We start from the raw sequence: 12,331 nt of genomic DNA, 5'->3' as shown, positions 1-12,331 counted from the left end.
ATTTTTCAATATTTTTTATTTTGCAAATAAATTACCAAAATTAAATGAAAAGAATTAATTGACACAGTTACTTTTGCATAAAACAACATATACAAAAAAAATAATATAATTAATAATTATCAACGTTAGATTAGGCCTATATAAATTTGTATAACAGTAAAGAATAAACGTGCAGCGCACGTTTCCGGAACTAGTAATAAAAAACAAGCAGAAACTAATAAAGTATTGTATAATAATAATAATAATAATTTTAAAAAAATCGTAGGGTACCTAGGTCGCAAGGAAATTAAATAAAAGAGAGATGGAATAGAACAAGCTAAACATTTTTCTCCTATCACCATGAAGAAATGCAATGCATAGACAATTGTATGACTATGAGCATGAACAGACAAAAACATTAAACATATATGATTTAAAAAATGTCGAATGAGTTGAATCTGTGTGATGCAACAAGCAGCACAAGTAAAATTGATATCTGTACAAAGAACTTATAACCAAAACACAAGTACACAGCAGCATGTACTCATGTTATTATTATACATGCATGGGAACTTAATGTTAAAGAAGTGAAAAATTGACCATTCATGAATGTCTAGTATGGGTATTGGGGATGGTGGAGCCACAAATTTTATCTATTTCCTATTATAATTAGGAAAACTCAAAAATTGAATGTTCGATTTTACCTAAAGTTTTATATGAATTTTATTTGATCCATTGTAATTGTTCAACTCTTTCTGCTCGCTCCTCCGTTCTCGTACCTATATTAATTACTTGTGTATAGTACTTAATTAATTACATATTGACTAATTTTACATGAAAATGGCTTTTAGTTAACTTCAATTAATCAACATACATGAGGCATGGGCCTTTGGTGGTAAGGGTGACAAAATGGAATTAATATGGACATTATATTGTTGAAACATCACATGAAAGATGGGCTTTGATTTGATCATACAGTTTTACTAGTAAGATACATTGAATTTGAGTATATGTTCAAGTCGATTCTCCTACTAAAATTTCACTATTCCACAATAGTACGTAATTGGCTTATTACTATTATTATTATTTTTTTTTTCTGGTTCCTATTAATTTTTTTTATTGTTGTTATTTATTTTGTTATAGGGCATTGATAGTAGGAGGAAAATCAATATATTATTATATAAGTCGGAATGGCTGAGTGGTCTGGACACAAGTTTTGATTTTCCTAAGAGGAGGGCGTGGTTTCAAATCCCACTTCTGACATTTTAAAAATACTTTTTTTCCTTTATCAACTCACAATACTTTAAAACCAATAATCTGAACAATACATTTTTCTTTTTTTCCTTTATGGAATAACATTTTTCATAATACATTATAGAAATATTTTTTTTTTCCTTTATAACTCACAATACTTTAAAAACAATAAATCAACAATACATTTTTTCTTTTGTGCTTTGTAACTCACAATACTTTAAAAACTAATTATCTCAACAATACATTTTTCTTTTGTGCATTGTAACTCACAATACTTTAAAAACTAATTATCTCAACAATACATTTTTTTTTAGCAATCTTACCTAAAATTCTGTTTTCTTGATGGAATACCATTTTCCATAATACATTTTAGAAATATCTTTTTCCTTTATAACACACAATACTTTAAAACCAATAATCTCATCAATACATTTTCTGTTGTCTTTTGTAACTCACAATACTTTAAAACCAATTATCTCAACAATACATTTTTTTGTCGCGATCTTACATGAAATGTTGTTTTCTTGATGGAATACCATTTTTCAAGAACAAATTCCCTTAAAAGTTAAGTTAACCTATATCATAAAGCCACATTAGAATAATAAGACAATAACTTAACCTATTTCATGAAGCCACATTAGTTTAGAATAACATATAAATTAATTTATTTATATATATTGAATCAGGAGAGCATGCACTTAACAAATACAAAACAAAATGTTCGGCTAAAGAGTAGGATTAATTTGCAATTAGTGCTTGCAATATAATCTCAGTTTTTTTGGATGATGCCATCAGCCATGAGAGTGATTTCGTTGAGAATTAAGCTAATTAATTGGAGAAGATTTGGACAAGACCAAAGGAAATGTGGGGACATACATTAGCACATTAATGTTATGTCTCAAATTAAATGTTACTTTGGCCAAATTTTGTTTTAGAGAAAATAAGTGTTACTCGTAGATAAAAATGTTTACACTTAGATGCACTGTGAAAAGTTTGGTCACACTAATTGCTACTCAAAATGATTTTTAAATTGTGAAAAATGTAACGAATTATATCTGAATTTTAATTGAAATTACTGTAAAAATATCAAAATTTTGAAAAGACCTTTTATTGCCAACACTATTTAATAATGTATTTTAAAGGTATTTATGCGTCCACGTGGACATCATAAATATTGCATCATTATAAATAGTACCGTGTCCATTTGGACACATACATTAAATAGTGCAGGGATAAAAGGTCCACCATAATGTTTGATATCGTAACAACAATTTCGGCCAAGGTTAGAGTATTTTTCAGATTCTTTTTCATTTTAAATTTATTGATCAAACACAAATGATTTCGTGTGTTTTTTTAAAAAAAATACCCTTCTGTGCAACAATAGTTGTCCACTATTGACTTATCCACCCTTTAAGAAAAAATAAATAATAGAGATAATATTATTATATTATTCTTTGATTTTATTAAATTTAATATTTTCAAAAATTGTTAGATGATAACTAGTATTTAATAGCAAAGTAAAATAGACATAAAAAATAAATTATCATTTGATGTTCTAATCTGGACAATATTGTTGGCCAAACTCTTTTTAATAAAGTGGACAACTATCGTCGAACTGAGTAATTTATATTTACTTCAGCTTCCTGTTTATATATAATTTCGTGATCTGATTTCAAAAGAATCGGTAAAAATTGAACTGATGAGTTATAAAGTTGTTAGACGAAAAAGATTACATAGAACCAAACAATAGTAGTAATATTATTAGAGTAGAGCAAAGAAGAAAAGATAGCTTCTTCTTTAATTCAGAAACAAGAAAACTCTCAACAATACTCAATACTAAGCAACATAAGCTGCTTCCCTAATTTGAGAAAAAATAAAACAAGAAACTTCAAACTTTTGAAAGGAAAAGAACAACCCATTTGATTGAACATAGGTGTTTATTTGTTTAAGCCAGTCGCATTTTTAACTGCATTAGTCGCATCCTGTGCCTTGGCCTGCATTTGCTGCCCCGCCTATAAACCAAATATAACACATTATTTTTTTGGTCTAATAAATCAGCTAAAAGTGTGTGTATATATCAATGGCCAAATTACCTCCTGGATTGTTTCCCTGGCAGATTGTGCAGCATTGGCGGCCCTGTCCATCATCTGGTTACCTTTTTCCTGATGTAAATATAACAACATATATCACACGTTATCAAGGGCTGAGCTACATAATCTGAATAGAATAGATTCTATTTGTGTTAAAATCATAGGTAAATAAGTGAACCATAGTTTTGATTGTATATACATAATAAATTGTTGCATTCCCTCGATTTGTTATTCTTGCATTTTTTTTCCCAAATTGATTTAGTATTAGAATTTCTGGTTCCATCAATGATCTTCGAGCACGTTAAAGGAAAATTGAATGTTCAAGTAATATCATGTAAATTACCTGAGCTTGGCCCTTAGCTTGGCCAGCTTGGTAGCTCAAGTTCTGGGAGTTATCCATGAGTTTTGGAATAGAAATTGAGAAAGTAGTGTTACAGAGTGAGAAATCAAACTATTTGTCGAAGAAATTATGAATTGCTTGTTGATGTTTTGTTTTAGTAAAACTTTGGTATTTATAGATCTTGAAATCCATTCAATGCTCGACACTTGTTAACCTTGGTTGAAGGGTAAGACACATTTCTAGGCCTCAATATTGGGAAGCAGTTAACAAAAATTAGCCTTGTAGTAATGAAAAAAAAAAATTCAACAAGAATGGGTCTCATTATCTTTTGGATCTGTCATATAGTAAAATATTAATCGAAATGCAAAATTAACAAACTAGCAAAGAGGAATGATTGAACTTTGGTTTTGCATATTTCACTTCCAAATATTACAAAAATTGATGATCAAGAATATATAGGCATATGCTTATAAAAATGTATGCCTTAATTCTTAAATATTAATACTAATGTACAATATCTTCTAAGGAGTAAGGATGTTGAGAAGGCAGACTCTGTTTCTGATTAATAGCCTTGACAAGCACTCTGTGCCAGCCTCAATAGCTTGAAGACCTGTATTTAATATCTGCAATTTTCTCTGAATCATCGATACATCAACTTTATAATCGTTGTTGTGAAGGTAAGAACAGAGAGCAAGATCAACACATTCAACCTCATTGATTGTCTTTTCATCTCCCTTATAAGCTATTGATTTTGTTAAAAGCATTTTTGATAGCAAAGACCACCCGTTTTGCTTCGCCTTTGAAGCTGGCGAAGACAAGAAATAAAGTTGTGAACTTTGGACTGAGATGGTCAAGATTGATACTTGTCTTAGTACTCCAAATAGCTTAGATACAGATTGATCTAAATCAACTTGAGTAAATGATTCTATCTTGTTTTCTATTTGTTTTAGTACTTTGAGGCTCTTGGCTATATCCTTTTTCAATTTTTTTCTTAAACTTATGTAGGCATTGAAGCAACTCTTGTTGACACCCAATTTTGATTCTTCACGATTTGATTAATTTTTAAAGCTTCTTAGATCTTAAACAAATGAAAATAATTGATTTTATCAACAAAAAAATTTTTGCCTTTCCCACATCGTTTCTCAAACAATTTTCAATTTTGCTGCAGTCCCACATCGGTATTTCATCCTTTTTGAGGATTTTCGGGTTTCTATATAAACCCACCTCATTCACTATTTTAAGGGAGGATATTTCAGGGAAAGACCAAAGAGTACTCATAAAATTTTGAGAATTCTTGGTTCTATAGTTCAAAATTTTAAAGTGTTTGTGGTTTTTCGAGTTGAGGAGGTGGAGTCGTCTCCTTCAAATGCGTAGTTCCGGTTGGCTACCCAGAACCAGGTAAAAAATTTTTTCTTCTTAGCCTTGTTTTATTTAATTCTCAATTCTTTTATGCTTTCTATTTATTTGGTGTTCTTAGCTTTGTTTTAATTTTTTTCCTGTGTTTTACTTTGGTTTAACATCTTAAGCAATGTTTTCTGTATTCTCACTGTTATGATTTTTGTTATAAATTTTCCTAGCATCTTCGGTGTTTTGTTTGTGTTTCTTATCTGAGATTAGTTTTAAAGTCTATTGTATTTTGGATTTAGTTCTTGCATTTGTTCTTGTAAACAATTAAGCATTTGGATTCGTGTTTTTGCACTTATTTAGAAATGTCAAATATATTAGTTTAGGTTCTGTTGCTCATTTTCTTCACTGTTGATATTTGTTCAAGTTTTAGGTTGTTAATTTGTTTTGTTATAGTTTTGAGTTCCTTTTGTAATTGTTACCTCAAACTTGTTTTCTTCAAATCTGTGAGTTCCTTGTAGATATAGTTTTGGGAACCATACTATAGATTTTTCTTAAGTTTGGAAAAAAGTTTTCAAATGACTACTTCATGAGTTTTAATTTTCTAGAATTGCTAAGCTGACCATTTTGGAAATTGTTCGCTCACTCCTGTGTTCCCTGTTAAATTTTTCGTTGTTCTCCCTAGTTCTCATATCTTTTCCCTTGGCATTTGTTTCATAAAACATCATGTTTATTTAACTCACCGCTTGCTTGAGCAATGGCTCGAAAAAGTTTTCTTGTGCTTGTAATCGAGTGACACTTTGATCAAATTGAGTCTAAAGTTGTTTAATCTTTAAACCATGTATGACTCTGTTTTCAACTCCCTTTTGGTTTGAGTCAATTGTTGGGTTTAAGTAGTTTACTTGATAGTTGACGTGTCAGGGAACTTCTGTTTAGTTATTGTCATGTATTTGTTTTGGCTGTTTATCACTATTGCTTGTTTATTTTTTTTATTTTTTCTCTTTGTTGAATCGCATAGATCAAAGTTGACGGATAAAAGATTGTATCTTCTTGTCTATTATGCATTACAGAGGTGTTCAATTTGCAAATGTAGTTAACCAACTCATGCTAAAGTTATATGATTAAGTCATGCTGTTGCAGAATTTTAGTAAATCACTGTGTTGCTTTTATTTTCTGAAAAATTCCTATTGTTGGATTGAATTATATCACTTGTTGGTCTTTATTTCATAGCATATATAATAAACAGAAAACATAAAAGAGTTGGAATTAAATAAAACAAGGCTAAGATGAAAAAAAATTTACCTGGTTCTGGGTAGCGAATCGGAACTACGAGTTTGAAAGAGACGACTCCATCTCCTCAACTCGAAAAACCACAAAAACACTTTAAAATTTTGAACTATGGAACCAAGAATTCTCAAAATTTTATGGGTAATTTGATCTTCCCCTAAAAAATCTTCCCTTAAAATAGTGAATGAAGTGGGTTTATATAGAAACCCAAAAATCCTCAAAAAGGGTGAAATACCGATGTGGGACTGTTGCAAAATTGAAATTGTTTGAAAAATGATGTGGGAAAGGCAAATTTTTTTTTTAATGGATAAAATCAATTATTTTCATTTGTCTAAGATCTAAGAAGCTTTAAAAATTAATCAAATCGTAGAGGGCCAAAATTGGGTGTCAACAGCTGCCCCTCGTTTGCTTAGGATGGATGAAAGAGATCTGAGGCAAACGAAATTGACAAATCCAATTTGGTCCGACCACTAATTCATTTTCTCCTAAACGAAATTGCCTCTCCCATGTCGTTTCTCAAACAATTTTCAATTTTGCAACAGTCTCACATCGGTATTTCATCCTCTTTGAGGATTTTTGGGTTTCTATATAAACCCACTTCATTCACTATTTAAAGGGAGGATTTTGGAGGGGAAGACCAAATAGTACCTATAAATTTTAAGAATTCTTGGTTCCATAGTTCAAAATTTTAAAGTGTTTTTGTGGTTTTTCGAGTTGAGAAGGTGGTATCGTCTCTTTCAAGCTCGTAGTTTTGGTTCGCTGCCCAGAACCAGGTAAAATTTTTTTCTTAGCCTTGTTTTATTTAATTCCCAGCTCTTTTATGTTTTCTGTTTATTATATATGCTTAGCTTTGTTTTAGTAGTCATGTGTTAGACTTCGGTTTGACCTTTTAGTAGTTAATCATGTTTATTTTGTTCCTACTGTTTTATTTATTTTTGTATAGTTGAAAATTTCCTAGATCCTTTGATGGTCTGTTCATATTTATCGCCTGTTTTGGTATCAAATATTAATGTGCGTTTCGACCCTAACCCTTTGCTTGTTCCTATAGTGATAAGAATTCAATTATGTGTTTACACAACTGATTCATACAAATATTGAATGTTAGTTCAAGTCCTCCATTAAGAGTTGTTGCTTCGATTTTGAAAATGGCATGAGTTGTTGTTGGTTTGTCTCTTCAGTTATTTTCCGAGATGTTTTTCCAGTAATCTCACAATTTTATGTCTTTGTTTCTTCATGTTTCACTCATGTGAAATCACTTTCGAGTCCCCATGGACTTCATTTCCATCTCTTGCACTTCTTCCTTGAGCCATAAAGGCTCAAAACATCCTCCTCGAGTCGTAGATTCCTTTCAAACAGGTGTACAGGTTGAAAAACAGCAGAAATGCACTGCTGGAAATTGATTACTGGTTCATTAGAACCTGGAAAGTTGATGGAAATTAATTTACAGGTGTTGAAGATGATGTATACCTTCTGTATACATATTGTATACACTGATATACAGGTTGACAGGCGTACATGAAGCAACAAATCGAAATCTGGGTTGATAGCCCTCCAGATACACTGCTGAAAAGGAGCTTTCAACTTTCGAAAGTTGAAAAGCAGGCTGATATACAGACTGTATACACTGATATACAGAGACGCTACACCATAAATAGGTGTAAAAAATGTGAATTGCAGGTTAACGTACAGAGACGCCAAATTCAGATATAATACAGGAATAGGAAATGAATACGTGCGTAGGATACAACCCGTATGTATTGATATACATCTTTTGGGCAGCGATATACAATTATTAAAACAGGATAAAAAAATGGTACAGGTACAAAGGCGCTGAAATAATATGGAAAATACAGGGGAATCGCGAGAAATGTGTATTCAAACAAAATACAGGTCTCAAAAGTCCAAAACGGAATTGAATGTATATCGTATACATCAGTATACATCATTATATACCTATTTCTTTTTTTTTCCAGGAAATTTGGGCCAGGGCCCTTCAACAATTTTTAAAGGGAAATTTTCGAAAACGTCAATATTTTAACATTTAAGAGGATTCATTAGCAACACTTTCAATATTTAGTAAAAATGTCAAATTTTAGTTTGTTATGTATCTTATTTATATATATATATTTTTTTATTTAATAATATAATTATTTAATAACAAAAGGGAGAAAATCAAGGGAGAGAATATTTCAAAAAAAAAATTAAGGATCACTTAATTTTCTCATCAGTTACATTTTCAAATAAAATTTAAATTTTATTTTTTTTTTCTCTCCAAAATTTTTACCTTTTTAAAATTATATTCATTCCACAATAAATTCTATTTATATTTATTATAGTTTTTTATTAATTTATATTCATTCCAATAGGTATGTCGAATTTATCTATATAGTCATTTAAGAAATATATTTGTATTTTCATATATTTTTTTTCCTATATAGTTATTTTTTTCTTCAAAAATCCTGTATTTATTCATTTCAATATGTATTTATTTGTATTTCTATTTATTCTAATTTTTATTTAGAATTTTGTATAATAATATATAAAATACAAAAAAATAGTATGATGAAAAAGTGAATGAAATATAAAATTGAAAAGAAATAATTGAATATTTGGTGTACTCATTCTTAAATAAAATACATAACTAGTTGACATACTTTTAGAATAAATACAAATTAGAAAAAAAATATCAAATTCAGAAACAATGCAACATAATTTTTGAATGAATGCAACTATTAATTGTAAAAATACCTGACTTAAACAGTATCAAAATTCAATATATACTTCCAAATTTATGAATACAAAAAATAATAAAACTATGAAAAATAAATAAATACTAACTGTGGTACATTGACATAACTATCACAAACAAAAAAAAAACAGAATACAAAATGAATTAAATATATGAAATACAATTCCAAATCTATGGGTACAAAATACATTAAAACAATGAAATCCAAAAATACATAATGACTAAAACAGCAACAAAATTCAATATATGCTTTCAAATCTATGAATACAAAAAACATTAAAATTATGAAATATACACAATCAAACTCATATAATGTGTTACATTGACATAACTAACACATAAAAAAAAAGACAGAACACAAAATACAATAAATATATGAAATACAAAAATAAATACTAACTATAACATAATAAAAATTTCATATACACTTCCAAATGCATTGTAACATGATTTTTTTTGAATCTTAAAAATTACTAAACAAATTAAACTAAACATGCAAGACACAGAACATGAAAAAAAAATACATCTTCTCCAACAAATTGATCTTCTTCAACTTCATGGTTATTAATTTGTGTGGGATTTTGCACATCGACGGATTCAGGCATTTTTCCCCGTCGTATATCCTCCTTAGATTTAGAAGCGGAACCTACATTGATGTTTAATTTTTGAGTGAAAAAAAAATTAAATGATGGAAAATAGGAAGAACTTTGATTATTTTGTCCAATACCTCTAGTAACTCTCTTGAAAACGTCCATTGAAGAGAGAATTATGTAGTCTCAAACCCTAAAAAATGTTTTAAGAACAACAAAATTAAAAAAAAAAACAAAAAAAAAACACTAAAATCAGTAAGTAAATAAATAAGAAATCTGAAAAACATAATACTCAAATCAATGCTAATCTTCAAATCAAATCTTGCAACAAAATTAAATGAGAATAATAGAAAATATTAATATATTGAATCGAAAATCTGTGGAATTGATTTGGAAGAATGTTAGAGAGAGAAATTGAAAAAAAGCTTAAGAAAAGAGAGAAAAATATGGGATTTGATTAGGAAGAAAATAAGAGAGAGAAACTAATAAGATTAAGAAAAGAGAAAAAAATCAAAATGACATTTATATCTATCCAATTACATAAATATAGGAAAATGTGTAATCTATGAGAGAGAGAAAAAGGGTGTAAATAATGAGAGAGAAAAAAATATTAATAATATCAGAATAATTATTTATTTTTAAAATAATGACATTTTTGACATGTTACTAATATTATTAAAATATGGATATTATCACTAAATAAGTTGATTTTTTTGACTAGTTAACTAAATTTCCCATTTTTAAATAGGCCCAAAGGCCAAATGTTTTTGCGGGTTTTAATTTGTTAAGGGGGCCCAAGCCTACATTTTAAAAATCAGTATGGGACAGGTGGGCCAAAGTCCAATTTTGATGAATTTGGGTATTTAGCTCAAATTCAAAATGTTCTTTTCTCTTCCTCTTTTATTTATTTATTGTTTAAATTAATTAATATTTGGTAGAATTTTAACAATCTCCTAAAGGGCAGCCATTTCTTTTATTATTATAAATTTCACTATTTTTTTTACTTAGTTTGTTTTTTAATGACTTTTGTCAAAAGTTTTTAGGTTATTTCCCGTTAGAAATTTCCTCTAAATATTTTTCCTTAAAATAATAAAAAGAATAAAAAATGGAATAAAATATATAAAACGAATTTTCTCTTTACTTAGTTAAAATTTTAAATTTACTTAAGAGTCATTTAGTCAAATCGCCGGTCAACCGCAAGTTAGCGGGCATCCGAGGGCCTAACACCTTCTCGGGATGTACATTTGAACTTCGAACCTTTTTCAAATGATTTATCTGTTTTGAATCTTTTGAAATTAATTTTAAAGTTTTTCTTGGTTTTGTCAAAAATCAAGTGGCGACTCCGTAATTTAGAAAGTTGATTTTTCTTGGATAATAAGATTAATTGATTTTCCGAAACTTAGTCATTTTTACTATTTTTAAACAAAGAATATTTTTAAACATAAAAACACTCTGTATGCTTGAATCTCCTAATTTTCTCCTCAATGCTGATTGAAGATCTTGCACTTGTTCCTTCATCATCAAGACTAGTTCCCTCGTCGTGCTACACGAGTCAATTAATCGAACAGAGGCCTCAAGGGCTTCCTCCGCTAATCGTCCCATTTGATGTATGAGGAGAGCTTGTTGAATCACCGGGGACACTAGAAGGTCTTGAACACAATTATACAACTCTGCTAGACCTACAAGGCCTTGTTGAATGGTGTTTAAACTAAAAGGGGTTGTTGTTGAAGAAATTGATGTTGATTCCCATGTTTTGAGCCTGTTTAGCTCAATCTCAACTCTTAGATACTCTGGCTGTGAACGAGACGGAAAGCTAATCGACCTAACATGACTAGAATTAGCCATGTCTATATCTATGTTTTACTATAGAGACTTAGTTATCAAGTGAATGCTAGAGAAGATCATTCTTCCCTCTACTTATATCTTTGTAATGTTTTCAATTATTGTAGGTGATGTTTATTGGTGTAGCAGCCAACAGCCGGCAGTGTAGAATTGTTTTATTTGTTGGCTCTAAAATAGGTTACATTAGGCTTTAGTCCCTTTCTCCTAATACTGATTTTCATATTGAGAATAGTTATATTGGTGCCGCCCCAATCATTATGTGTAAACGGCCTCACTGCCTAAGAGTTGAAATTAGTAAAATGGCATCTTTTAGTAGTTATTCCTACTACAATTCTACAAGTTTCAAACATCACTAGCTGGCTTATTATTCTTGCTAGATACCAAAGAGAGCAAACCTAAACATATCTCAATTAGTAAACTCTTAATTTCACCAAGAAAAATACAAAAAATGAATTACTGGATTTTGTGTTCTTTGAATACAATCTTTCACAATCGTTGTGTTGTCTAGAGTTATTCCTATCGCTATTTTCTCAAAGAGGGGTGTGTCTTTGGTTCGATTTTTTTATCTTTATTTTATGAGAGAGAGATTTTATTGATGAATATTTGTGTGTAAATCCTATTTATGTCTTGGTTCTTCTCTAATAATTTTCGAGATTCGAGAGCTGTTAGTATGTATTACTAGACCATAGGATAATATGGAGCTTCCTTGTGTTATATTTGATCGTCAAGAACGTCAGACGCACCACAGTTGCTTTGTGTTATATCAGAAGGAACGCTCAATATTGCTCACTAGTCCTCACTAATCTTTTTGGTTAAAAAGTTGTGTACATTATCTTACTATTAATGCATTGATTAT

At 29.6% G+C, this 12,331-nt stretch overlaps 2 protein-coding genes across 2 annotated transcripts; both read right to left on the bottom strand.

The window, feature by feature from the left end:
* Positions 1-2,962: 2,962 nt before the first annotated feature.
* Positions 2,963-3,805, bottom strand: LOC107008712 (stress-induced protein KIN2-like). Its single transcript, XM_015207852.2, has 3 exons — positions 3,667-3,805; positions 3,327-3,395; positions 2,963-3,245 (listed from the first exon to the last, which is right to left on the bottom strand). The coding sequence occupies exons 1-3, from the start codon at positions 3,721-3,723 to the stop codon at positions 3,171-3,173; spliced, it is 201 nt and encodes a 66-aa protein (XP_015063338.1). The 5' UTR covers positions 3,724-3,805; the 3' UTR covers positions 2,963-3,170.
* LOC107010124 lies at positions 3,666-11,727 on the bottom strand. The gene is made up of 4 exons (XM_027914218.1): positions 11,015-11,727; positions 7,762-7,934; positions 7,657-7,712; positions 3,666-4,715 (listed from the first exon to the last, which is right to left on the bottom strand). The coding sequence occupies exons 1-4, from the start codon at positions 11,476-11,478 to the stop codon at positions 4,185-4,187; spliced, it is 1,224 nt and encodes a 407-aa protein (XP_027770019.1). The 5' UTR covers positions 11,479-11,727; the 3' UTR covers positions 3,666-4,184.
* Positions 11,728-12,331: the final 604 nt, after the last annotated feature.

The sequence above is a fragment of the Solanum pennellii genome, chromosome 2 (genome assembly GCF_001406875.1).
Source record: "Solanum pennellii chromosome 2, SPENNV200".
In the NCBI taxonomy this organism is placed as follows: domain Eukaryota; kingdom Viridiplantae; phylum Streptophyta; class Magnoliopsida; order Solanales; family Solanaceae; genus Solanum; species Solanum pennellii.
Note: the sequence above shows the minus strand (reverse complement) of the source record. Positions and strands in the feature narration are given on the sequence as shown.

Bases quoted from the DNA above. Each gene is read 5' to 3' on its own strand.
- LOC107008712 (XM_015207852.2), bottom strand. From the start codon at position 3,723: ATGGATAACTCCCAGAACTTGAGCTACCAAGCTGGCCAAGCTAAGGGC. The intron at 3,396-3,666 runs GTAATTTACATG...TATTTACATCAG, and splicing joins AAGCTAAGGGCCAAGCTCAG to GAAAAAGGTAACCAGATGAT. The intron at 3,246-3,326 runs GTAATTTGGCCA...TTTGGTTTATAG, and splicing joins CCAGGGAAACAATCCAGGAG to GCGGGGCAGCAAATGCAGGC.
- LOC107010124 (XM_027914218.1), bottom strand. From the start codon at position 11,478: ATGGCTAATTCTAGTCATGTTAGGTCGATTAGCTTTCCGTCTCGTTCA. The intron at 7,935-11,014 runs ATCTTATTATCC...TTTATGGTGTAG, and splicing joins AAGTTTCGGAAAATCAATTA to CGTCTCTGTATATCAGTGTA. The intron at 7,713-7,761 runs GTATACATCATC...TCAACTTTCCAG, and splicing joins ATACAATATGTATACAGAAG to GTTCTAATGAACCAGTAATC.